At 45.8% G+C, this 27,549-nt stretch overlaps 1 protein-coding gene across 5 annotated transcripts; it reads right to left on the bottom strand.

Annotated features, from left to right (window-relative positions):
• Positions 1-3,978: 3,978 nt before the first annotated feature.
• Positions 3,979-27,438, bottom strand: LOC147013826 (SH3 domain-binding protein 5-like). Of its 5 annotated transcripts, none has more exons than XM_085851090.1 (9): positions 27,205-27,434; positions 16,511-16,573; positions 16,138-16,266; positions 13,772-13,936; positions 11,870-12,000; positions 11,410-11,452; positions 10,869-11,088; positions 10,386-10,679; positions 3,979-4,764 (listed from the first exon to the last, which is right to left on the bottom strand). In XM_085851090.1, the coding sequence occupies exons 1-9, from the start codon at positions 27,271-27,273 to the stop codon at positions 4,589-4,591; spliced, it is 1,290 nt and encodes a 429-aa protein (XP_085707216.1). In that variant the 5' UTR covers positions 27,274-27,434; the 3' UTR covers positions 3,979-4,588. The 5 variants fall into 5 exon arrangements, with proteins under 5 accessions (XP_085707216.1, XP_085707220.1, XP_085707217.1 ...); XM_085851094.1 differs by having other exon boundaries at positions 27,193-27,427; XM_085851091.1 differs by lacking the exon at positions 27,205-27,434 and adding an exon at positions 25,656-27,049.
• Positions 27,439-27,549: the final 111 nt, after the last annotated feature.

Below are 27,549 nucleotides of genomic sequence, written 5' to 3'. Positions count from 1 at the left end.
AATTGCAATCTATGAATGTAAAAACGTTTGGTCAGGTGACACAAGAAGCTCCATGTTTAGGTTCCAATGAGTTAGAAAAAACTTAAGGAAACATTGTGTCCTGTTTTATACATTAATTATGGAATCTCGTCGAGTTGCTTTGGTCAGATTTTAAAACTCAGGCAAAAGAGCAATATCAAGTAGGTTTACCTGCAGTCGATATGCCCATTGTTCATGCCGTCTTGCCACACATGCTATGGACGTGCTCAGGTCCTTTGGCTTTTATATTGAAGATGCAAAGTCCGATTTGCAAAAAAAGGTCCAGATCCGCAGAGAGTTTAAAAACCACAACTGATGAGGCGTTTTAATTGGGACAAAAGCCCAAAATGTTAAGAGAAAATAAGGTCAAGCTGACCTTAATAAGGTCATCTCATTAACCTTTCCAGGATTCCCAGAGGCATGGGAGATCCCCTGTGGGAGATGTCTCCCCCTGCTCCTTTCAATCTTTCCTCTTTCACACTATCAATCCATTGCCCCCCTCTGCTTTCTCAATCCACCAACAACCCCCTTCACCAAACATCATTTCAACAATCCCTCCTCCACCCCGTTGGTCTTACCTTCAACCCCCGCAGTCGTTCGGTCATCCCTCGGTGCGACAGAGTCTCTCTCCATTTTCCCTCCAGTAGGTCGTTGGTTTCCCGATCGTGTACAACCTTCTTTTGGCTGCTGGTTGCATCGTTGGTAAGGGGCGTGGCTATGCCGCTGACTGATGCAGTGCCCCTATTAACAGTACTCTGGGACTCATTTCGCCGACCTCAGAAGGATGACAGGCTGAGTTAACCTCCTGGTGTTAATTCATCGAACAACGGGGTTCGAACTCAGAACCCGAGGATCCCAAGCCAACACCCTAACCGCAAACCCACCACCCTAACCCAACACTCTAATCACTAACCCAACACCCTAACCGCAAACCCAACACCCTAACCGCAAACCCAACACCCTAACCGCAAACCCAACACCCTAACCGCAAACCCAACACCCTAACCGCAAACCCAACACCCTAACGGCAAACCAAACACCCTAACGGCAAACCAAACACCCTAACCGCAAACCCAACACGCGAACCCAACACCCTAACCGCGAACCCAACACCCTAACCGCGAACCCAACACCCTAACCGCGAACCCAACACCCTAACCGCGAACCCAACACCCTAACCGCGAACCCAACACCCTAACCGCGAACCCAACACCCTAACCGCAAACCCAACACCCTAACCGCAAACCCAACACCCTAACCGCAAACCCAACACCCTAACCGCTAAGCCAACACCCTAACCGCTAAGCCAACACCCTAACCGCTAAGCCAACACCCTAACCGCTAAGCCAACACCCTAACCGCTAAGCCAACACCCTAACCGCTAAGCCAACACCCTAACCGCTAAGCCAACACCCTAACCGCTAAGCCAACACCCTAACCGCTAAGCCAACACCCTAACCGCTAAGCCAACACCCTAACCGCTAAGCCAACACCCTAACCGCTAAGCCAACACCCTAACCGCTAAGCCAACACCCTAACCGCTAAGCCAACACCCTAACCGCTAAGCCAACACCCTAACCGCTAAGCCAACACCCTAACCGCTAAGCCAACACCCTAACCGCTAAGCCAACACCCTAACCGCTAAGCCAACACCCTAACCGCTAAGCCAACACCCTAACCGCTAAGCCAACACCCTAACCGCTAAGCCAACACCCTAACCGCTAAGCCAACACCCTAACCGCTAAGCCAACACCCTAACCGCTAAGCCAACACCCTAACCGCTAAGCCAACACCCTAACCGCTAAGCCAACACCCTAACCGCTAAGCCAACACCCTAACCGCTAAGCCAACACCCTAACCGCTAACCCAACACCCAACACCCAACACCCAACACCCAACACCCAACACCCGGTTACACATTGCTTAATTGGGAACCTTTTATCCGGTCTGTGGTCATTAATCCTTCAGGCTGATTGGATTACCTTCACCACGTGGGACTGTATCCATTGTCACACCCATGTTCGTAGCACGAGGCGCAGCACGTCTCGCAGGCAGAACGGTAAGGACGACACGGTAAGGACGACACGGTAAGGACGACACGGTAAGGACGACACGGTGAATGCTTACACACAAAGGAGAGGGCGGGGCTCTCGTTACGGCCTCGGGCGCTTGAAGGGAGGGGCGGGGGCTGCGTTGAGGGTCTCAGAATGACGTGGAATTTTCCACAGGCTGCATCGTGGACCCGCCCCCATCGGAAGCGGACCAATGAGAGACAGGCTCGCAGGAGCCGAGAAAAAGCAAATATGAAGAGGAAGAGGACGGGAAGCTCGCACGATCAGAGGAAGAGGAAGAGAAAGAGGAAGAGGAGCAGGAGCAGGAGCAGGAAAGAGCTCAAAGCTAAGTGAGTCTTTGTGAGGAAGAGAAAGCTTAGTGAGTCTGTGTGAGGAAGAGAAAGCTTGGTGAATCTGTGAGGAAGAGAAAGCTTGGTGAATCTGTGAGGAAGAGAAAGCTAAGTGAGTCTGAGTGAGGAAGAGAAAGCTTGGTGAATCTGTGAGGAAGAGAAAGCTAAGTGAGTCTGAGTGAGGAAGAGAAAGCTTGGTGAGTCTGAGTGAGGAAGAGAAAGCTTAGACGGGGGGGGGGGCGGGGGGGATCGTTTCATTTAATTCTTATCGTTTTTAATGAATTTTATCGTTTCAGGAGGGAATTTGGACCACATATTGGCAGACTCACACTGTTGGAATATTGATCTTTCTCGAAACTACAATTCTACAGATTGTTCATAATCTCCAGGACATCAAACTTTATTGAATAAGGTGTGATGTCCTATAGATTATGTACAATCTGTAGAATTGTAGTCTTTTAAAATTAATCTGTGACATTCAATAAAGTTTATTGAATGTCACAGATTAAATTTAAAATAAAGATCAATATTTCACTTTTTTATCTGTGGAAATATTCCATTTATAGTTGTCTGACTTATTCTTGTTTTGTATTCACAGAATTTGGAGCCCATCATGAGTGTCAAAAAAGAGGTCACGATGATTCATATATTCAATATGGATTCGCATCCATCATCATCAATGGAGAAGAAAGGCCTCAATGTGTTATTTGTGGCAAAGCTTTGTCAAATGATTTGATGAAACCAACAAAGTTGAAGCAACATTTGCAGAATGTTCATCCTCAACACAAGGACAAGGACAAAAGCTTTTTTGAACGTCATGGGAATGCTCTCAAAAAATATGAAGCTGGATTCAACAGGGGCATTCCAACAAATGAACCTAAAGGTTATTGAAGCTTCTTATGTCATAGCACTGGAGATAGCAAAGCAAAAAAAAAACCCACAAACAATTGGGGAAACTTTAATCAAACCTTGCACTCTCAAAATGGTGGAAATTGTGTTGGGAAATGGATTGGAGAAAAAAACTTGCAGCAGTTTCACTATCAAACAGTACTGTTCAAAGGAGGATCAGCGACATGGCCATTGACATCCAGGATCAAGTTGTGCAGGAGATCAAGTAACCAAAACACCAGTAATGTAACAATTACAAAGAGCAAGGACCCTGCTTGGCTTGGTGGCTTTAACCTGTGTCCACGGTCGCTAAGCAACCCGTGAAGTCACGCAGTTATCCGTGGTTCATGGCTTCAGGGTTGGAGGTCGAGCGATGGGTCCGATTTTTAAAATATATTTTTTATTAAAATTATTTTTTTTGTTGTTTTTTGTTTTTGGGGTGGGAGGTTATTTTTAGATTTTCTTTTTTAAGCGTCCTTTATTCCCATTATTGATGCAAAATTTCATTCTGAAAGTTCCAGCCAACTCCGATGTACAGTTTGATTTAGTACACTGAAGGGTCAAAAACCCTGGGGTACCAATAAAAAACTGGGGGCACCAAATATACAAACAAATGTGACCACAGGTATAAACCTTCCCCTATCCTATAGGAGGAGGCTTAAATATGAAGATTAAATGTAAACAAACTGTTTTTATTAATGAAAATTCACCATCGATACAGAAAAATTGCACTCAGATCATCAAGTTTGAAATACCATCGACTCACCAATATACTGTTAATATAATAATTACTCGCAAAAACAAAAAACAAACAAACAAACACTCCCAGGATCAACTTCTCGCATTTTATAACCAAATACAAAAAGTATAAACTATCTCTTCCACACACACGTCAGCGCACACACACACACTCCTCGTCAACTTAAAGACATTTTCACGTGTAAACAAGATGCCTCTGAAAACAAAAATACGATTGTAAGCTATTCGTTTAACAGCATTGTGTCAAAACGATTCAAAACTTGTTCATGATGTCAACGGAATTTGTAATTACAAGGAGATGCATTATGACGTCTAAAGTAAACATCGAATCGAGTTATACTTGGCCTGACATTAAACCGCGTAGTCTCGTATTAAACACCAAGTACAGTCACCTCAGTACCAGTCCGTTCATTTCAACGTTATTTGCATGTGATGTATTTTTGACGTTAAAACCATTCAACTGCAAATGCTGAAAACGTTTGACCATACATCAAATTAATTGTGCTTTATGCAAAACAAACTTCACTCAAGTTTTGGTTCCATGATGTCTTTTTCTTGCCTCGACGACTCGTCGCACATCTTCAAAAACACCTCCGTCGGCTGCTTCATCTCCGACGGATGTCGCTCGGCCAGATTTCCCACCGAACATCCATTTCCATTCCCCGTGCTCTCTTCTTTCGGTGAAAACAAAACGACTTCTGAAAAGTAAATGTCAAAGCAAATGTCGCGTCAATAATTCTCCTTCAACAGTTTGTTAGACTGAAATAAAATAAACCAACAAAACAAACACCTTTCACACATCTTCATGCATATAGAAATTAAGTAACAGAATTTTACTCCAACCCTCCAGCATACTGCTCAAACTCGTACCCGTTAGTGTTGGTTATTAGACGGGGTTTTGCAAGTGTGTGTGTGTGTGTGTGTGTGTGTGTGTGTGTGTGTGTGTGTGTGTGTGTGTGTGTGTGTGTGTGTGTGTGTGTGTGTGTGTGTGTGTGTGTGTGTGTGTGTGTGTGTGTGTGCACGCGCGCCCATCTTTCCAGGCCACAACTTCTTTTTTTTTTAACCATTTGAGCTTTTGTCCTCAATTTATTAACAAACCTTTATGAGAATATGAAGAAAATAATTACAAGCCGGGAGGCGACGATGGTTCGCGGACATTATTGAACGATGCCACGATAGGTACAATTGAGTTAGTGGAAGCTTTTGAGGAAGCCCTACCGTAAAAACCTATCTCTTCCATCAAAATTGACCAAATCAAATCAGATTTTTTTATATGCTGTACTTTTGGACGTTATATGCACAGCTTCTAGAAAATGAAATTGTGAGAAAAAAAATTTTAAAGTTCAAGTGGGCGTGGCTCCACCCACAAGGGGCGTGGGACGCCCCTCATACAAAAAGACAACTAGACCATGATAGCTAGCTTGTGTCCAAGTTTCATCAAGATTGCATCAATCGTCACGGAGCTATGCTCTGGAGAGAGTCACAAACAGACAGACAGACAGACACAACGAAAAAAAATAGTGGCCACTGCTGGCGCCCGCGAACCAATTGGGTCAATATGTGAAAAGGCAAAGTCTTCATCAGCCTCCACCTCTCCCATAACGAGTCAGGCATGAAATGGCCAGATTTGTTTTATTTTCTTTTTAAATAGCTTGCGTGCTTCTTTATCGATTTCAAATTGAGCTTCAGTGCATCTGTCCGGGCCGTAACATTTTTACCAATATTGAGCTTTTGTGTTCAAATTTTCAACAAACATTTATTTTGAGAATATCAAGAACAGAAATGAATAAAATGCACAATTTATTTTTCGCAGTCGTTTTCGTCAAGTTTAGTTCAAGTACAGAGCGGATGTGAACAGGCTTTGCATTTTGAGATGCTTTCCAGTCGATGATTAAAATCCAACACGTGGAATCAATTCACCATTTTTGGACTCGGTGTATTGAGATCAATGAGCCTCACTCTTGTAAAGCGAGAAAAAATAAACAAATTAAAAAATACAAAAACTTGAACTTGAGACCTCACAACTCAAAACCCAAATTGAGGCCTTGGTAAAGTCCACTGTTATAATATTTCCATAGTTGTATGCTAGGAGTCATTCTGGTCATCGAACTGTCTTAGGTTTGAATCTCAACCCAGCTGTAAACTCTCATCCTGGTCCAGCAACTGTGATGGATCAATGTGCACACTGGCCATTGGAAGGACCATTTGCTTGCACTGGTTCTTCGTGGATGTTATAGGTCCCACAGCATCTGACATGAAGAGTAAGCGAGTCACTGCCTACACCGCAAACAAATTAAAAATTCCTCCCACTTTAAGTCGAACATCAGGCCTGGCCAGCCAGTTCGTGAAATACTTGGAACAAAAACGTTCCTCTGCTGTCCAAGAAGAAGGTGGGAATAACTGGGGCTGTTATAAAGGGCAATGTAAGGTTTTTGGCTAAAGTCTGCAACATGGGGAAAGATGTTTGTCCTTCACTGCCAGAACTGCATGCCTCAAAACACGTGACAGCGTTTTGACACATATTGCACCAGTTATGCTGGTATTCTGTATTTTTTCAAACACACACACACACACACACACACACACACACACACACACACACACACACACACACACACACACACACTCTAATATCGCGGGTTCTAACATCGAGGGTTGCGACCAATCGCGAGCAACCGATTGTGTTCCAATTTAGTTGTCGTGGCATTTCATTTCGGCCAATCGTGGTTTTTGAGCTGAGATGAGTCATTGTCTGTGTCCACATGAAAGATTACATCCCCATGACGAGCATTTTGTTGTTTCTCGAGCACCGTTAATTGTCGTAATCAGACCAGCATACAGGAATGAAGCTAAATTCAACAACGAATCATCATTGAACAGGAAATGACAAATGGAAATCCGGTAATACTAGATCTACAATATCTAGTAGACACACAGCAGTTAATAATGACACCCAAACGTAAGATGATAGACAAAATTAATTGTGCCAAAAGGCAGAGAAAGGTTATGACATTTGGAAGAAATAAATAAATAAATAACGAGTTGTTACATACATGGGCAAGAGGTGAAAGTGCGGCATCTGTGTGCTGCCATTGTGGGATCCGAGTCGACTGTGCGATAAAGATGAGTCGAATATCCGTGCAAGTGTTCCCATAGCAAAGCGCAAAAGTTTCATTCCAGTCCCGTGATCCTCATATTTAAAGGATGGAAAAAACGTTTCATGTTTGGATGGAGGGCCAAACAGAAAAAAAAAAATGCCCCTGAGTGGACCAGTGATACGGGAGAAACCATTACAGATTTACCAACGTTTCCATAAGGCACCTGGGGTCGAAGGGTCCAGTTCAACCATGGAAGACCATAATGCTGTGAAAAAACTACCCACCACAGCACAACAATGCCTTGACTTGGAACAGGCCACAATGATTTCTTAACAATAAAGTTTTTTTCTTTTGAACCTTCCTCACTAATATTATCGAATGCCTTTGATCATCAAACTGACAAATCACTGGGTACATTGCAATGCTTACAAACACCAGGAGATGTCAGTGTTTGTGCCTTTATTTCATTTCTGCACATGCCATTACCTCGAGAATCTCTTAAACCAAGACGAATTACAAAATTTAAACATCTTTATTCATTTCAGCAATAGCTATGACTGCAAAAAAAAGTGTTCATTTGTCCAATTAGGACATCGCTTGACATTCTGAATGTCTCCGGGTGCATGGTGTTTATATGACCAATCGGCAATCGCTTGCCAAGCCAGCTGTTCCTTATCAACTGTCTCGTTGGAGTGCTTGCTTGAGTTCTTAAGCCACTTGGGCGAGTGCGATACAAGCTGCTTGGTTGTTCACTTCCAAACCATGGCCATATACAGCAAAAGCATTCACATCGTCACTGAATATCTCGATTGACTTGAACTTAGTTCAGGCCTGACTCACCTGCGTTTGGCCCCGCATTGTCATGCGGTCCCTCGGATGGCTTGGTGAAAATGTGCAATTTTATTTTACACCACGTTTACCCATTTTGTCCGATTTTCTTCATTCATTATATGACCGATCACTTCGACATAAAGAGATGCATGTAAGAAAATTAAACGTTTCGTTTTTTTAATGTTTCTTCAATCATTATGTTGGAGTGTTCTTCAAGTTTCGATCTCTACAAGCTTCCATGGTGATACCGTGATACAGCTCTCCTTGGGGACATCTCCAAAGTAAGGAAGGCAAAGTAAATTAGCTGATTACAATGAGTAAAAAAAATGTTTTCAGTTATTACAAAGCAATGAATCACCACATCACGGAAGGATAGCCAAGAGGTAAGCACACTCGCTCTAAGCTGCTAGCCTGGGTTTGAATCCAAATCCAACTATAAACGGTCATCCCGGTGTTTCACAGGCAGGGTGTGTGTGCCATCTCTCGGATGGTTGTTAAACTAGACGTCACATCTGCTGGAATCCCCCCTCTCCTCTCCCCCACTCACTCACTCACTCACTCTCCTCTCCCATACTCACTCACTCTCCTCTCCCCTCATTCACTCTCCTCTCTGCTCCCCTCACTCACTCACACACCTCTCCCCCTCACTCACACACCTCTCCACTCACCCTCTCACACACCTCTCCCCTCACCCTCTCACACACCTCTCCCCTCACCCTCTCACACACCTCTCCCCTCACTCACATACTAATCCTCTCCCCTCACCCCTCAATCAATCTCCCTCCTTTCCCCCTTCTCACTCACTCACTCTCCTCTTCCCTCACCCCTCACTCACTCTCACTCTCCCTCCTTTCCCCCTTCTCACTCACTCTCCTCTCCCCTCACTCACTCACTCTCCTCTCCCCTCATTCACTCTCCTCTCTGCTCCCCTCACTCACACACCTCTCCACTCACCCTCTCACACACCTCTCCCCTCACACACCTCTCCCCTCACTCACATACTAATCCACTCTCCTCTCTCCTCACTCACATACTAATCCTCTCCCCTCACCCCTCACTCAATCTCCCTCCTTTCCCCCTTCTCACTCACTCACTCTCCTCTCCCCTCACTCACACACCTCTCCCCTCACCCCTCACTCACTGTCCCTCCTTTCCCCCTTCTCACTCACTCTCCTCTCCCCTCACTCTCTCACTCTCCTCTCCCCTCACTCACTCACTCTCCTCTCCCCTCACTCACTCACTCTCCTCTCCCCTCACTCACACTCACATTCACTCACTCTCCTCTCCCTTCACTCACATTCACTCACTCTCTTCTCCCCTCACTCACTCTCTCTCCTCTCCTCTCCCCTCACTCTCCTCTTCTCTCCTCTCTGCTCCCCTCACCCACTCTCCTCTCTGGTCCCCTCACTCACACACCTCTCTGGTCCCCTCACTCACACACCTCTCTGGTCCCCTCACTCATACACTTCTCCCTCATTCACACACCTCTCTGATCCCCTCACTCACACACCTCTCTGAGCCCCTCACTCACACACCTCTCCTCTCACTCTCTTCTCCTCTCCCCTCACTCGCATTCACTCTACTCTCACTCTCCTCTCCCTTCACTCTACCTCTCCTCTCCACTCACTCTCTTCTCCCTTCACTCACACTCACTCTCCTCTCCCCTCACTCACTCTCCTCTCCCCTCACTCTCTCCTCTCCCCTCACTCTCTCTCCTCATTCCCTTCTGTTACGGGGACTGTTAAGGACTGATGGTTTAGTTTTTAATTTAAAACAATTTCTCCAGAGTGTAGCACGTACGAAACAAATTCAGAGTGAGCTGACCATAAGGACGCAAAGGTCACTGTATGCACGAGCATGCATGCATGCAGCCAGGTCTTTGCCAGGTGGTTAATGTGGGTTTTAAATGCTCCTGCCCAGTTTTACATAGAACCCGGCAGTTAAAAAGAAAATGATGCTGTTTGGGCACATTTTATCGTCCAAAGTTTGCACAGACTTAATCGAAGGCTTGACGGTTTGACCACCAACCCTCCCCATGCTGCCCTTCTCATGACATCCCAACACCGTTTCCCAAGCCAACCCCTTCACCTACCCCCACTTTGACCCCCTCTCCTTCCTGGAAGATATAGTAGAACCCAGATACACAATCTACATAGTACCTGTTAAAGGTCTGCTAACCAAAATGTCAAACCTCCTCCATGCAAAGTTTTCTGGGTTGGTGGACATACCGCTATGCTGCATAGTCTGAGCATGATGCATTGACCCAACTGACCACATTTCTTCTCTGGATAAGTAGAATGTTTGTGCTGGAAGGAACTACAGATGTAAGTTATTGCAATGATGTCTGTAAATGCTCTTCAGTGCCAAACCTGCAAATGAAAGTCATTTACCTTGCTGTGAACTTATGGAGGTGGGTTGTTTGGGACACATGGCCCCGACACACTCGCTCCTTGTTCCAAGCATTTGAACTGCCACTCGCTGCAGTGAAGAAACCCGTAAAAGGTCTCGATGCGAGTCCAGATCAGAACTGCATCCGGAATGTCGAGTGATTGGTGTGGATGAGTCCAGAGCATTGGAAGAGTCCGAAGGACAGGAACTCAAGCTCGAGACGTCCGTTCCCTCATCACTCTCATTTTCCGACGGTCCATAAACACTGCTCTCTTCTTCAAAGATGTCCGACAGGTCTGGGAGCAAATTTACCAGAAGGAAAACCAAAGAAAACAAACAAAAAGAGCAGGTGAAGTAACGAACCACACTGTACAAACAAACACCAATCAATGACTGTTCATTTACAATTGCAGGAAACGAAAAGAAAAACAAGACAACAGAGTCCCTTTCAATGTCCATCTCAGAAGTTCAACCACAAATCACACCTGAGAAGGAGCCAACATGGAGACGCATAGCAGCCAGCTCCTCTGTGAAGTCATCCTTTTCCTCGGCTCCAACGCCACAGCCTCGTTGACCCAGAGACAACATCTTTCGCCGGTGGTGAATCTCCTCTGAGATCTGCTCGAGGCTGTTGAGTGTTGCTCCGTAGCGGTGCTTTGCACTCGCGACGGCTGCTTGTAGCTGCTCCACACGCAGCTTCAGTTGCTTTCCATCGAGAACACACGAAGCCGAGCTTACAAGTCTCATTTTGCTACAAATCATGCTAATACATAATTTTGAGCTTAATTGATGGAACTCAAACAATTTGATTAAAGCACATGTCAGGGAAGCTTCAGAAGCAGCGGTTAAAGTTTTAAAGCAATTGTTTAATCACAGTCGTCAGCCAATGATGCGAATCAAAGGATATGCAAGCCAATGACGTTTTTGTATTTTTACTGCACTGTACTTTTGGATTTTCTTGAATAAACAAGTCTCCGTTTAACCTCGTACCATACAAATAAAATTAAGAGACAGAGATCGTCATACCTCCAGATGAACATAATACTTCGCTTTCAGGTCAAAATACGGTCTGAAAAAGGAAAAAAAGTGGAGAGGGATATTGAAACACGTACTGTCGGAAGCATTTATTGTATTAACTATCAATGAATATCAGTATCATGCTGCATTAGGATAAATATCAGTATCAGCACCCACGATGACATGATGATATTATCATATCACTCACAAGATCCAAACGAGATGGCGATTTTCTGACGAGGAATTGACAAAACGTCTAGCTTGGATAAAGACGACAATCCATTCGTTACCTTACAAGACATTTAAGACGTACGAGTGGAGAGAAAAGTCCAGCTTATCAAGTTGTACAAGTAAATGATGGCGTCTGAAATGTAGCCCTCCCTCCAAACTTGCAAGATCAGATGTGGTTCTACAATAACTGTGGTAAGCGTGAGCACCGAGAGGTCCGCATGTTGGTGTCGCTGCACACCGAGATTTTTTGATGACACGTTTAAGTTTCTTCTCGTGTTGCCTAGTGCGAGCTGCAGCATGGCTGTAACGTTCAGATGTCACTCGGTGCTCCAGTTCGCTCTTCGTTTTCTGCTGCTCTGCCTCCCACACCTGAGCAGCACAATGCACGGAAGCACTGCACTCACATTGACTCGAGCTGAAACAGCGCTTACATTTAATCAACAGATAGCAGAAGTGTCTCAACTTGCTACTATTCAAAATTACGATGAATTGACGGAACTATTTCTCATTTGTTAACCTTCGAAAAAGCATAAATACATGTTATGGTTTACTTGGGACATCTCCATCACTCACATATTACACACGCGTTTCATTTTTAAACACACATACACACACACACACACACAATATTGGCCAACCAACTGCTCTTTTCACAGGACATGGTAGAGTACCATAAACCATCGTCCAACGCAGGTTTTCCCAATGCGGATTCATTTATAGATGTGGGAATAAATGCGACTCTCATTTCCCGTACGTGCATAAAACTTGATTGTATGTGGGTTTGAATGTAGCACTGTGGCCACGTCATGCACAGAGGTGACGTCTACGGCCATCTTCTTCCACTCGCACTGTTTTCAGCCTGCATAGCACCAGGGTCAATTGAGCTTGTGCCCAGGAGATTTCTTTAACTCAACGTTATTTATCTGCATACTGTAATCTTAAATACAAAATGGTACCAAAACGTCAAGCCTCTCCAAGTGGAAATGGAGTGAAGAAATCCCGTAAGGTTATGACATCAGTAGGGAAAATCGTGATTTCAGATGACAAGTTGAGTGGCAGGATGAGTGTAGCATTGACTGGCCATGAGTTCCATGTGAATGAGTCCACAATACGCACCATTCGTTCAAGCCTGATTTCCTGGAGTTTATAACTTATAAAGGAAATGGCCATGAACAGATGTTCAACACTGACAAAACAGTGCTTTTCTACAAGAAAATGGGGGACAGGATGGACATCTCCAAGGAGCAGAAAGAAGCATACGGGTTCAAGTCTTTCAAGGATTGTTTTGCACTTATTTTGTTGTGGAAATGCATACGGAAACTTTAAATGCAAACCTTTCGTGCCACAACATGCCCACCGTCGACGATGACCCCCCCCCCCCCCCCCGTCTTCAAACAATTAACCCCCATCCTACGAATATATATCGACTCCTCCCATGCTGTTCTCGCCAAAGAAAGCTACATAAAGCAACCAAGAAAATAAAGTAAAAGGTTTACAGTTTACACCATATGAAAGGCTGTAAACCTTTAACTTTGTTATTCCACCTTGTTAACTTTTAAGTTCAACCATGAATAGCTATGGAAAACAAGGTAAGTGCTATGCTGTTTCGAACCCTTCCCAGAGTTCCTCCATGGCTGTAAAGACATTCACAAATAGTGCACACATGAGAATCCCAATGCTACGCACCTCCTCAGCTGCCGCACCGGTTTCGTCGCTTATTGGCGAATCATCAGCGACAGCGCAGACAGAAACGTATATCATCGAGGCTCCCAAGCATGTACCACGTGCAAATGTCAAAAAGCACTCAACATATAAATAAATAAATAACCAAGACCCACTCACATCTCTCACCTGTGAATGGAGGGAATAACCAATTAGCTCTCATCTAATCAATTAACCAAGATGGCTATTATTATATAAATAAATTGACTCTTCTCACGCTCTTATAGCCAAAGAAAGCTGCACAAAGCAACCATGAAAAGCTACACGTTATGTTCCACGGCCACATTCCAGCTATCCACATTTATCCCATTAGGTCTTAAGTTTGCACGACACCTTTTTTCTGAACGCGCCATTTTCCAGGAAGATAAGCCCCACATTGATTGAGGGTCTACTGTAACTATTCAGAGATGACACAGACCCGTTGGGTTGCGTGGTTAAGCATCTCCTGCCATGCAGAGTCAAACTGTCGAGTATTGTCATTTAAAAGCCTCTCTTCGGCCAGTGATATCGTCTCCTTGGCCACACGTAGGACCTCAGCTGCTCGCTGGAACTCCTGCGTCGACTTCTGTACCGATACCTGTGCCTGGAAAAAAGAAAAGAAAATAATAAACTGGCAGTTTAAGGAAACTCGATGTCTAATACCAAACAACTCTGTCTCGTACCGAGAAATGAAGTCTGGCTTTTAATATTTAAAAACTACTTCACCAAGACAGCGATACAAACAAACAATAGCCCAACTAGTGGAAACCAATTACTCAAGAATTAGTGTCGCAAACAACAAAATAAAGACAACTACCTTTATACTGCATTCACAGAATGGCACAGAACCACAACTGGTAAATGTGGCCCAAGTTGTCCTGCCATTTCTGAGGGCATTTAAGAGACAACCGTTAAGCTTGACCAAGCACCACACGTGGGCTACATCAGGCAGTATACCCACTCACTGAAAGTCACGCCAAGTTTTGGTTAATTAAAAATTTCCCAGCAAAGTGTTCATTATGTTCACTACTTACTGCCTTTGGTCAGATTGGAGCCCACCATCTCTGGAATGCCAACCCAATTAATTTAACAAAATGCTGCCATACCTGTGTTTTACGACATATTGTTCTGGGCCGGGTATCGGCGACGAGCACGACCGCTAGATGGAGCAGTAGAGTCGGCTCCACCGAACACCCGGAATCTAGATCGTACCTTCCCGATAACTCCGAAGGTACAGGTCCCTTACAGAACCGTGAATCGTCAATAATTCAGCCGCGTGGGACAGGGTTATTTGCCAAACTTCAAAATACCTAGAGGCCCACGTGGCGAGCTACCGAGGAATTCACACCCTCGATGGAACTCGAACGGGACGAGCCGTTTCCGTGCTCGAATCGTGCGTAACGCGAGCGGATGGTTACCGAGGTCCCGTCAGTCCAAATGCACAACTAGGGCGGCAACGGCCCTTTTCTAATCCACCAACACGCACCGTGCTAAACCAGCGAAGAAAACACAGAAACGAGCTGATACATTTAACAGGGGATTTATTTATAATGCGGGGGGGGGGGGGGGAAGGGAAAACACAAGGAGCAGAGTTAAACCAACGAAAAGAAATGAAATGCAAATAATGTACAAGGCACTTAAACAGTTGTACTTGGAGATGGGCCCACAGACACACACACACACAAATACCAAAAAGAAGTGATGGCCATGGTCTTTATTAGACCCTCCAGCTGGGGAGGGAAGGTGAGCCGAAGGGGAGATCCTATCTCGCACCTCCCCGCCTCGTGCGGTTTTCGATAATCCTGGTTCGGCGGGACTCGAACCCGCAACATAGTGCAAGGATGGACGCCAGTCGGCGCGAAGGTGGACCAGACCGAACGCCGGCAGGCCAGCCAGGACGACCAGGCGACGAGGCTCACAAGGTGACCAGGCGACGCGACCTTCGTGTTCCAGCCAGAATGCCCCAAACAATTCAACTGGCCAACGCTCCTGCCACGAGCACACCGTCTCTCTCTACGCTGGTCCAGACAACCACTCTTTCTCCTCAGGCGGGAGGGGCTTCTTTTCCTGCCCACTCGCCTCCTGATTGGACGGTTGTGTCGCGCGATTCGCTCGTCGCCCCCGTGATTGGCCGAAAGGGCGCCATGTCCGCTGATTGGACCGGGGGGGGGGGGCGTGACGGCCGTCGCGGCGAACCCCCCCTCAAAGTTGGAGAGTAACATGGTCCTGCGTGGGCTGTGTTTATTGGCCGACAGACGGCAACCTCGCTTGCATCCCCCGGATTGGGCGAGACGTCAGGTCCTCGTGAACTCCGCCCACGTACGTGCTGGCACGCACGCATGTAATGGTGTCGATGGAGGATGGTGGAAGGAAGCGAAGGCAGGTGTCGTCGGTGTTGTTGTTATTATAAGTGTAAAAGAAAACCCTGACAATCAAAATAACTCTGCAGCGCATGAACATTTAATTCCCATTAGACTAGGGACGGGACCCTAACTAGAAACACGTACTTACCGTTATAACTGTTCTATAGGGACCTGAATGTTGAGTGCAGTAAGCTTACAGATTCGTAACAATATATAATGATGAAACCCAAAAGAGTGGCGAACAAAAAAAAACAGTACGATCCATTATGCACTATACTCAGCATTATAATATAGCAGGGAATCAATAAGGGCACAACACTTATACAGGGTCTACAGTGGATATCTCTATGAATTGGCCTGAAAATTGTGCCCACCGCTGGTCTGAACTGAAGAGGTGTTAAAGAGGTACGTTTGTACATTCGGGTGATTCCAGCATCCTGACCTGCTTGGCAAGTCTCCGTGCCTCCCAGTAAGGCTTCGACTCTTCCACCGCCTTCCCGCCTTTCTTAAGCTGCTCGTCCAGTTTCTGTGTCACTTCACCCAGCACTTGCCGAAACTTGCTCCGGGCATCCTGGAAATATGAAAATAAATTTCTCATTTGGAAGTGGAGAGTGCAGTGCATTTTTCTGCATTAGTCTTCATACAGATGGCAAGGATGCATTCCAATTCTTGCTTGTGATCCGAGGCACAGTAATGCTGATTTGTTCAACTAACTCCTTCGCTGTGAAAATTACACAAAACACATTCAAAATTACTTGGAAATGCCACAACTCCGAGGGTCCTAGACCGACAACAAAATATCCAACCATTTTTACCTCCAACTCGATTTCCAAGTGATTGATATCAGCTGTGGCTTGGTTAAGCTTTTCCAGCTCCATCTAAAAGAAAAACAGTAAAATCATTACATCAAGGAATAAAAGAACAAAATGATTCAAAAACTCTCATAGAACTGGGTATTCCCTCAGTGTAAAGAGGAAGTGAATTTGGAGCGTTCTGTAACAGGTTGCTTTTTTCCGTTGAATTTGCTTTTGTCTCAACAATAATAGCAAGTTATCCAAAACTTATGCAAGTTACAGCATGTTCCATGTTGGTTAGACACAATTGACATTGTCTGGAATCATCAGTCAGTCATTATTTAAGTCCATCAATCATCGGCAAAGAGGTCATCAATCAATCGAACGTTCGATACTTTCAAATGTTGGTGCTACGGAAGTAGTTTCTGGGAAAGGGTTATGTTGAGAGGTCTTGTAAGCTGTTACTCGGAACAGAAATTTGTAATTTATTTCAGGGTGGTGGAGATAACTAGCCAACTTTTCACGAAAGACACCGTGGGATTATTGACGTCAATCAATGACAAGTACAGAGTTACAGGTCCTCTGGCTTAACATTTGAAGAGCTGTACGTGTGGACTGTATTGTATAACACACACAGGACTGACAGGATGGCCAAGACTAGAGGTATGCACATTAACCTATAAACTGCCCAAGCTGGGTTTGAATCCAAAGTCCAGACCCACTATAAACCATCATCCCGGTGTTTCACAGGCAGGGTGATTCATTGATGTATTGTTGCGGAGCCGGGTGTCGGTTGTGAGCACGACTGCTAGGTGGAGCAGTAGGGTCGACTCTACCGAACACCCGGAATCAAGATCGTACCGTTCGGAAAACTCTGGAAGGTAAGGGTCCCTTACAGGACCGTGAATCGTCAATAATTCTACCACGTGGTACAGGGTTATTTGCCAAACTTCAAAATACCGAGAGACCCACGTGGCGAGCTACCGAGTATTCACACCATCGACGGCACCCGTACGGGACCAGCCGTATGCGTGCTCGACCCGTGCGTGACCCGAGCGGATGGTCACCGAGCTTCCGTCGGTCCCAAATGCACACCACTAAGGCAACAACGGCCTTCTTTAATTCTCCCAACACACACCACGTTAAACCAATGAAGAAAACACAAAAACGAGCTGATAAATTTAACACATGGGTATTTATTTACAATAGGTGGGAAAGGAACACATAAGAGCAGAATTATCTGACTATAAAGAAATGCAATGTACAAAGAGCAAGCACTGAACGATTTCTACTTGCAGACGGGGCCCCAGACACACACGAGCACACACAAATACCCCAAAAAGTAAATGGACCTTCCCGCCTCATGCGGCCCTTGTCGATCCGATTCCGCAGGACTTGAACCCGCAGCTCGATGCCGCTGCAAACACCTGGTACGGAGGCAACGCCAGGTTCCAGCACGCGACGAGACATCAGCCAGCAATGAGATGCGGACCGAGAGCCAGACCACACCAGCGATGAGATGAGCAGAGAGCCAGAGCACGCGCTCGAACAGATGGGGCGCAGATTGTTTCTCTTCGTGCTCGAGCCGACAACCAAAAAAAACTCTCCTCTTCGTCCGATCGCGCCGCAACCTTATTCACGCTTGTCCAGGGGGGAAGGGGACGCCTCCTCCCTCCCCGCTTTCCCTCACTGGACGGTATTGGCGCGCAAAATGCGCTCGTCACCCTGTCATTGGCCAAAACAGGCGCCAAGGCCGTTGATTGGACCCGGGGGTGGGGGGGGGGCGTGACGGCCGTCCCGTGGACCGCCCTCCAAACAGGCAGAGGAACTTATCCTGCGTGGGCTCCGCCCACGTACATGCCGACATGCACGCAGGCAATGGCGTCGGTGTGAGGAAGCGAGGTGAAGGTGAGGGTGATGCTGGTGTTGTAGTTATGGTTGTTATAAAAATCCTAACTATCAAAATAACTTCACAGCGCATGTACATTTAATTACCCATTAGACAAGGGATGGGACCCTAACTAGAAACACATACCTACCGATATAACTGTTCTATAGGACCTGTATGTTGAGTGCTCATTGCTTCCAGATTCGTAACAGTATACGCCGTCCCTCAGATGGATGTTAAACTGGCATCCCATCTACCAGAATTAATTGGTGGACATTAAAGATCCCACATTGTCACAAAGACGATGCGAGCCATCACCAGCACCATTGAAAAATTCCAAATTTCTGCCCCAACCGACAAGGGGCACTGCATCAGCAGCAAAGATCCTCAGCTTTGCTCAACCTCCTCAGCAAAAACACCCTCAGCCAATGATGTTACCCTGCAGCCTTGTGCTGCATACAGGATATAAACAAACAAACACACACACACACACACACACACACACACACACACACACACACACACACACACACACACACACACACACTAAAACGAGAAGAACCAAATTATCCACAGCATGGATAGATTACCAAAAATAAAAAAGAAGCTTTTATTTTGTTCCACATTGATGGATGAAAAAAAATGCATGCAATTGTGAAAGATCAATCCCCAAATAATCAAACTGATTAAGAAAAGTAATGGAGCTCTGGAACATCACGTTGATATTACAGCACTCGGAAGGAAAGATCGAAATACCAGGGGGCAAAGATATGTCGTGGGATGTTCCAGAGTGACAGCCTTTAGACCCTCCTCTTTTGCCCAGGACTGGACCTCATTAATGAGCAAAGACATTGATAACATCCGTATAAACAAGAAAGGTGACACATCTCCTGTATATGGAGGGTTTAAAACTCTTCGAACCAAAAAATGAAAAATTGTCAGAACAACTTAAATTTAATTCGTAAAGAGGTTTTCCGCCAACATTAAAATGGAATTTGGCCGAGATAAGTATGCAAAGTGCACATTCATAATGTGGAGCAAAAAAAGCAGAAAACCTTTTTTTTTAAAGTATATATATTTTAAAACAAGCTCGAATGAGCTAAGATCCTCGCCCTCTTAATGATGACGTCATAAAAACGAATATGACGTCATTGTGATGTATCAGGTTTGCGATAAATTATGTGCTAATGCCCGGCTTAATTCCCGCAAACAAAATTCAAACAGCTTGCCTAGTTTTGGAGATAATGGTATAGGCGATTTCCATTAGCGGCGATATTATGACGTCAACTTTTTTTTCTAGGAAGAATTTCCAAATTCGGAGATGGTTCCTGCCTGCGCGTGGGCTTTCTGCATATACATGGCAAGTTTCACGAAGATCCGATGAAAACTCTGGGTTGTGAAACAAAAAATGTCAAAAAATAGGAATGACGTTATAACAATTGATATGACGTCATAGTGATGTATCATATGTGTGGTAATTCATCTCTGCTAATGCCCTGTTCGATTCTCGCAAACAGAATTCAAAAAGCTTGCCTAGTTTGAGATAACTTTTTAGGCGATTTCCATTGGCGGAGATATTTTGACGTCATATCTTTTTTTTCTCGGAAGTATTTCCAAAATCAGAGATAGTTACTGCCTGCGCAGGGTATTTTTACATATATATGCCAAGTTTCAGGAAGTTTCGATGAAAACTGTAGGCTGTGAAACAAAAAGTCAAAAAATAGGAATGACATCATAAAAAATTGATATGACATCATAGTGATGTATCATATGTGCGGTAGTTCATCTCTGCTAATGCCCTGTTTGATTCACGCAAACAGAATTCAAAAAGCTTGCCTAGTTTCGGAGATATTTTTTTTAGGCGATTTCCATTAGCGGAGATATTTTGACGTCATAACTTTTTTTCTCGGAGGAATTTTCAAAATCGGAGATGGTTAATGTCTGCGCAGGGTATTTTTACATATATACACCAAGTTTCAGGAAGTTTCGATGAAAACTGTAGGCTGTGAAACAAAAAAGTCCACAAGAACAACAACGTGAGTAAGATTAAGAGATCCTCCACGAGGATCTAAAAAAAATAGACCTCGATACAACAATTTAGGGACGAGAAAACAAAGCATCATACAAATACCTCTGAGTAGAAGAGGGCCACCAAATATGTCACAAACAAATGCACAAAACAATTACCAAAGAATAACTACATAGAACGGGGCTGATCGTGAGAGCATATATCCCCCAATAAACAAAATCAAAGCCATAAACGAGCTCGCACTACCAGTGTTCCAATACAGGTGCAGAATAATAAACTGGCCAATAAACAAGCAGAAATCAAATTACTGGATATCAGAACAAGAAAACTGTTCACCTCAAACAGAATGCTCTTCAAAAACCAGTGCATCCCTAGAATGAAACCTGCCAAGACGAGGAGGAGGCAGCTGCCCAATGGAACTCAAACGGGTACACATAATGACAACTGTGGGATTGGCTAAGTCGGTGAAAAGTTCAACAAAGTACCGAATCAAGTTTGTACGCAAACATGAAGACAGAAAGTCAGATAATGTATCCCTAACCCATCTAGCAAAAAACAACTGGGTGAATAGAAGACAGGTGCGAATCCAAAAGACAGTGAGAATAGAAGACGACGTATAGGAAACCGACACAGAAATGAATACAGCCCCTACGATTGCAAAAAAGACAAAAGAGAAACAGAAAGCAACACATTGATGTCACCACACGGGGTCGTTCCTGTTGCCTGGTGTGGATCCTGGTGGGTTGTTTCAATAGCAACCGTAATGATCAACCGAGTCGAAGACGCTGAGATGGAACGCATATCCACTATCATGATACCGTACTGGTGGGACTTCTGAGCTGGCAGAGCGTTAAGCGAATTGGTTCCGCACAACTACTCTCTAATTAATGGCTGAGTGAGCCGAGAGATGGGCGACAGGGTCTGGGTTCACAGCATTAATTGCCGTTCCCAATTAATCATAAACAGACTTTCCCAATTGCAAAGAGGAACACAATGGTTCCAATTCACCCCAAGACAACGTATGTTTAACTACAATAATGTAACGGTCACGGGGGAGGAAATCCAAGAAGCAATGGATAATAATCAAAAACAATAAAAACCCCTCAACCCTTTCCGATCATACATGCTCATGAAACCAAACGGGAATCCTTAATTACCGTATGTCCTTATCGGGCCCAATCATTCCACAGTAGAAACACAGAGGGAATCACAGGACATAAATCCTGTGTGGTGTTCACCATTGGCCGAGGGGCCAAGTCTGAGCGTGGAGTGACCCTTCCATGACCTCTGACCGGATGTTCTGGTGATGCAGCTGCGGATAATGGCTCTGGTGCTAACTAAACTATTGTGACGTGGAAGGGGGTGGAGGACCATATCTGGACTGTGGTAAGTGTAACATGGTCCGTGTGGTTCGAGTAGGTTAGATTGCCATATATAAGGTACCTGTCAGAGTAAGTCGCCTTGTAAACGTGCAAAGAGGAGGCAATGAGTGCGAAGTTAAAGGTAGACAGAGGAAGGTTGTAAAATGCCTGACCTTCTGTAAGGCAAGGCCAGGTGAGGACTTGGATGCTTCACGGCACATGGAAGCACTTCGAGGTTCAGTGACCCCATCACAAGCTGTTTGGCCAATATGTGCGAACCATGGCGGTGAAATAGGCTATGGAGTCCAAGAGGCAAAGGGCTTTTATTTTTATTAGGACCATCCTGTGGGTGGGAAGGCCAAGGGAATGGACCTCCCTCAAGGAGCAAGCAGCTAATCACGGGGCCCGCAGCAGGAAAATGCAGTCCCCAAGTACAGAGGGTGGGGAAGATGACTTGGTGTGAAGAAGTTCTGGACAAATGACAGAGAATAACAGAGGCTGATGCTGGAATGCATGGATGGATTTGCAGCTGAACCTTAAGGCAATACGCATCCCTCACCTTACCTCTGCTTGGCCACCATAATTTCTTCTGGTCATCCACCACATCTTCTGCCATCTGCCACCACATTGTTTCTGCCATAATGCCCATACCGAGCAGCACACTTGCCTGTGTGCCCGTGACCTGCATCGGCCAATCGCTTGGTGCTGTCCAAGACTTCGCTTGTTCCATTGTTCTTCACCGTGTGAATCAGTATTGTCAGTGCCTTTGTGGGGTATATTTATTTATTCACTGCACATAAGTTTGCATGCCCCCTGATCATGATCTGCGTCCGTTGACCGCTTGGTCGGTACAGTTTATGACAGCGTGTTGTCTACCCTCTTCCCTGTACTTTTTATCATACATACCATTATAATAACAGACATCTTCCTGCCCGTTGCCTCTTGTGCCCATTCTGCCGCCTGGTTCGGTTTTTACTGAATGATCCTTGAGGAACGGTAACCGCAAGTCAGAATAACTGAACGCAGTAATTAAAACCGTTTTGGAAACCCGCGGAGGTATTCATAAGACCTACGACACTGAGGCATAACACATGAGTGAGCCTCGGACGTGACATTACACGATGCAAGGTTAACCCCTAGGAGACATTTCCACAACAATATCAATACATGTACATTGTACATGGACAACTGGGAGAATGCTAAAAGAACAGGGAAAAAAATTATATATATATATATATATATATATATATATATATATATATATATATATATATATATATATATATATATATATTGTTGCGGAAATGGCCCTTTGTGTGTTATTAAATATAGGATTAGCCCAGATCCTCCATTAAATGCATGTTTAGCCAGGTTGTTCGGTAAATGCATGTTACATGTGTGTCGGGAGGTGTAGGAGGCATGTTCATTGTTCGTACAGTGGTGGTGGACCGAGAGGTTCTTCTCCTTCGTTCCCCTCTCCGAAGGAGTCTCCACCCAGTGCTCTGGGAGGAGCAGTCGGCTTGGAGGTGAGCGAGCACTGGGAAGACAACAGGGAAACGACGAGTGTCGAGTCGGGTGATCGGCAGTAGGAGAAACTGCATGAGGATTTTTGCGATCGGCTTTTTGTAAAGAGCAAGTCGAAAGAAAGGCAAGGAAGGGACTGAATGAGGTCAGTCTGCCTTCTGCTGGAGAGAAACGACGAGTGGGAGTCACGATCGGCTGTGTCTGTCTGTGATCTACTTCGTGAAAGAGGCAAGAGAGGCTGCTAGAGTCGAGTCTGCGATCTGCTTCGTGAAAGAGGCAGGAGGAACTGCATGAGGGGAGTCGGCGATCGACTTTTATGAAGAGGTCCTCGACACGTTTGTCGATCCGCCTGCGGAGCCCAACACCCCGATTTGGCCTTGTCTGGTGAACAGGCCAGGCCTGGATTTGTATGCTGGACCTTGTGAAGGGCAAGCTGGAGCACACGTGGACCTTCCGCTCTGGTACCGTCGACCTTATGGGGGCTGAACGCGCTGAGGCTGCGTGCGTGGGCGGTGCGACAAAAGGAGGACAACGCCGCCATTTTTCCACGCGGTGTGTTTGAGCTTGGGTGCTCGAATCCGTGGACATCGGCTTGTCACGAGCCACATTTGGGCCGTTGACACTTGTCCTCTCGTCCATGAAGTATCACCAAGTACTCTGTGTCTTGTCTGCATGCTGTCTGTGTCTTGTCTGCATGTTGTCCAAGGTTTATCTCGCTAGGGTTCCCTTCGAAACCCGTAATCTGTAGCTCCCGAATTAAGAAAGGGTAATGGATTAATTATAACTTTCGTGATTGCTTTGCTTGTGTTGTGTTCCCCGATGTGTCCCCAATAAATCTGGCTGATTCGTATTAAGTTGCCGCTTTTGGTTTGTTCGTGCCGTGCTGAGAAACAATTCGCTCGATTTTTTTTTTTTTTTTTTTTTTGTATACCTTGGTCGAGGCTCGTATGAGAGCGAACACACAACTCACAGCAAGGAGGCATGAGACAAGAGGGGCGGGAGTGGAAGGGACAAAACATTGGGGAACAGACACAGGTGAACTGTGGAAGGGAGAGGGATGGGGATGGGACGGGGAACATGGCGAGGGGAAGATGGACATTAAAGGGACTTTCAGGAAGGAAAGCAGGAGAATTGAAGGAAGTGGGCTTGGGTGGATTATCGGGGGTAGAAAAGATCGAGGATTTGGATGGGGGAAGATAAGAGGTGGTGGTGAACAGCTGTTTTGAAAGCCTGAAGGGAAGAATGGGAAAGAATAGAGTGAGGAAGTTTAATCCAAAGGCGGGAAAAAAGAGGAATGAAAGAGTGAAGATGAGCAGTGATTCGTGATTTTGGTAGTTTTACCAGAAGGGGGTTGTTGGCGGACCTTGAGCGCCCCGTGGAAATGTGGTTGGGACAAATCGCAGAGAGAGCAGGGGGGGCAAGGCTGGAGAGGAGTCGGTAGAAGACAGAAAGACCACCGACCAACCTGCGGTGATTGAGTGGGAGGCCCAAAGACTCAGCTTCATTGCGGGAGATGCCAATGATCTTAAAAGCCCTGGTTTCGACAGCGTGAAGTCGAGAAATGTGGGAGGCAGGAGCACCAGCCCAGATTGGTATATAAAACCAAAATGGTTACAGACTGGCAGAATTCGCTCGGTCTCTGACAAAACCAGTCTGTAATCAGGGTCTATTTCCCTAACTGGTAAGGTCCAGGTGTACGTTGGTATCACGATTCGAGGCGCGTGACCCGAGGCCTGTGCCGAGCCAGCCGGCGTTATAAAACCGGAAACGGCGGTGCTGATAAGTGACGCCGAATCTTCAACATTTGGCTGTCAAGAGTCGGGTGCGAATCCCGCCACCGCTGAATCCGTAACAATATCTATATTTTTGGACAGAGTGGGCAGAGACAAAGAATGCTCATTGGAATGGCGAAGAAGAGGTCAGCTCAACTGGGACCGAGAACGAATCATAATAAAGACCCAAGACCAAGGAACTATACCAACGGCTTTAAGAAAATGGTGGGACTGATTCTGACTGAGTCAACAGGACAAGTGCAGAATTTGCAAGGAACAAACAGAAGGTGCGAGCCACCCCCTATCAGGATGTAAAAAAAACAAAAAAAACACTCATGTCACAACAGCTGTACACACAAAGGCACAGCATGGTATGTTGCTCACGGATGAGCCGATGATCCGAGCGAGCATGGACATAAAAAAACAAAGCATCGTGACCGAATCGAGGACATCGATACAAAAAAAAGAAAAGACGGCGTTGCTAATTGAGGTGTCAGTACCAAGTAAGTTTATCTTAAACAAGGCAGAAATGAAGATGATCTCAAAAATGAAGTCAAAAGATCCTGGAAGCTGAAGAGTGCCTTAATTGTACCAGTAATAATGGGAGCAATGAGAATGATGAAGAAGAACCTTCCAGAGGTCTTCACCATCCCTGGGTGGACTACTACAAACAAACTGCAGTTGGAAGCTGTCCAGGGATCGGTGACGATCCTCAAAAGAGCCCTTGGAACAAAACATTGAGAACAAGAAAACATCACAAGTTGGTCCATGAATCATGATCCCTCACTGAAACACAGGTGGATACTTTGAGAACTGGGAGGACTTGCTACCTTTGGACACCGCCCCGCTCACCCCAATCCACATCTATAAAATGTCACTCTGGTGTTTCGACGGCACGACAAGCCATCAATGTGTGCCCTCCCTCCGGAGGACGTTAAACTGGGCGGTCCGTCCGCCAGCATCAGTTTGTGAAAGTTAAAGATCCCTCGATGTGGTGCGTGAAGACTCGGCAAGCTATCTCCGGCACCCTGAATAACAAATTACAAATCCATGTTCTCACTCACTCAGTCGGGTATTCTGTGTCGAGTGGTGATCCGTTCAGGATTATAACTCATGCAAGAGAAAATGCTTCGGCAGAATCGATGGGGAGGATGAGGGTGAGCCTGACGAGGGGGATGAAGATGAGTATGACGAGGGGGATGTGGATGACGATGACGGGGAGGATGAGGTTGAGTATGATGATGAAGAGGATGAGGATGACGATGACGGGGAAGATGAGGAAGACGATGACGGGGAGGATGAGGATGAGCATGATGGGGAGGATGAGGATGAGCATGATGGGGAGGATGAGGATGAGTATGACGAGGGGGATGAGGATGAGCATGATAAGGATGAGCATGACGAGGGGGATGAGGATGAGCATGACGAGGGGGATGAGGATGAGCATGATAAGGATGAGCATGACGAGGGGGATGAGGATGAGCATGATAAGGATGAGCATGACGAGGGGGATGAGGATGAGCATGACGAGGGGGATGAGGATGAGCATGACGAGGGGGATGAGGATGAGCATGATAAGGATGAGCATGACGAGGGGGATGAGGATGAGCATGATGAGGATGAGCGTAACGGGAGGATGAGGATGACGAGGAGGATGAGGATGACGGGGAGAATGAGGATGACGGGGAAAATGAGGATGAGCATGACGAGGAGGATGAGCATGACGAGGATGAGCATGACGAGGACGACAATGAGCATGACTATGAGGATGAGGATGAGGATGACGAGGAGAATGAGCATGACGAGGAGGATGAGCATGACGAGGAGGATGAGCATGACGAGGACGCAAATCGCGCTCCAATGCATCACGTGACGCACATTGTCATATCCATCGGTTTCACGTATCAATGTGTTCGGACCGTTATATTTGGCCCAATTAGACCCTCATGGAATGCGATGAAACGTAGAAATACATCTACATACACTTGGTGTGCAAACACGACACGGAATTAATCAACTCGGGTAATTCTACACAAACACCAGAACAACCTCGGAATCTGGTGACCACACGAACACACTAGCCCCCGAGGCACCACCAGACCCACACCAACCACAGCGAGCACACAAACCCCGACGAACACCTTAACCCGCGGATCCACATCTTCTTCTTCTTCCTCCTCGAGCTCCGTCGTTTTGCTTTTGTCAGCCATCCCGAGGCAGAGAACCGACGTGAGGAGATAACGGGATAACCGGCTGTCTCGCCGAGTGGGCGTTTTACGTGGATGGGTGGATGGATGGGTGAGTGAGTGGATGAGTGAGAGTGAGTGAGTGAGTGAGTGAGTGAGTGAGGGAGTGAGTGAGTGAGTGTCCGATTTCGGTGTTGGTGGATTGAGTGGATCTTTCAATCCACCCACAAACGTTATGAAAGATCACCGACATTTTACTCTTATTTATAAACAACACTATTTATTTTTACGAAAGGGTTT

Source organism: Eptatretus burgeri, chromosome 13 (assembly GCF_056783735.1).
Source record: "Eptatretus burgeri isolate ZD-2024b chromosome 13, Ebu_testis_v1, whole genome shotgun sequence".
NCBI lineage: Eukaryota > Metazoa > Chordata > Myxini > Myxiniformes > Myxinidae > Eptatretus > Eptatretus burgeri.
The sequence above is the reverse complement of the archived record's forward strand: the minus strand, read 5'-3'. Positions and strand labels throughout refer to the sequence as shown.

Excerpts from the sequence above, each read along its gene's own strand:
- LOC147013826 (XM_085851094.1), bottom strand. The coding sequence starts at position 27,273 with ATGGCTGACAAAAGCAAAACGACGGAGCTCGAGGAGGAAGAAGAAGAA. Across the intron at positions 16,574-27,192 it reads GGGTTAAGGTGTTCGTCGGG|ATGGAGCTGGAAAAGCTTAA; the intron begins GTTTGTGTGCTC and ends TTTTTCTTTTAG. Across the intron at positions 11,089-11,409 it reads AGTATTATGTTCATCTGGAG|CAACTGAAGCTGCGTGTGGA; the intron begins GTATGACGATCT and ends CTCGATGGAAAG.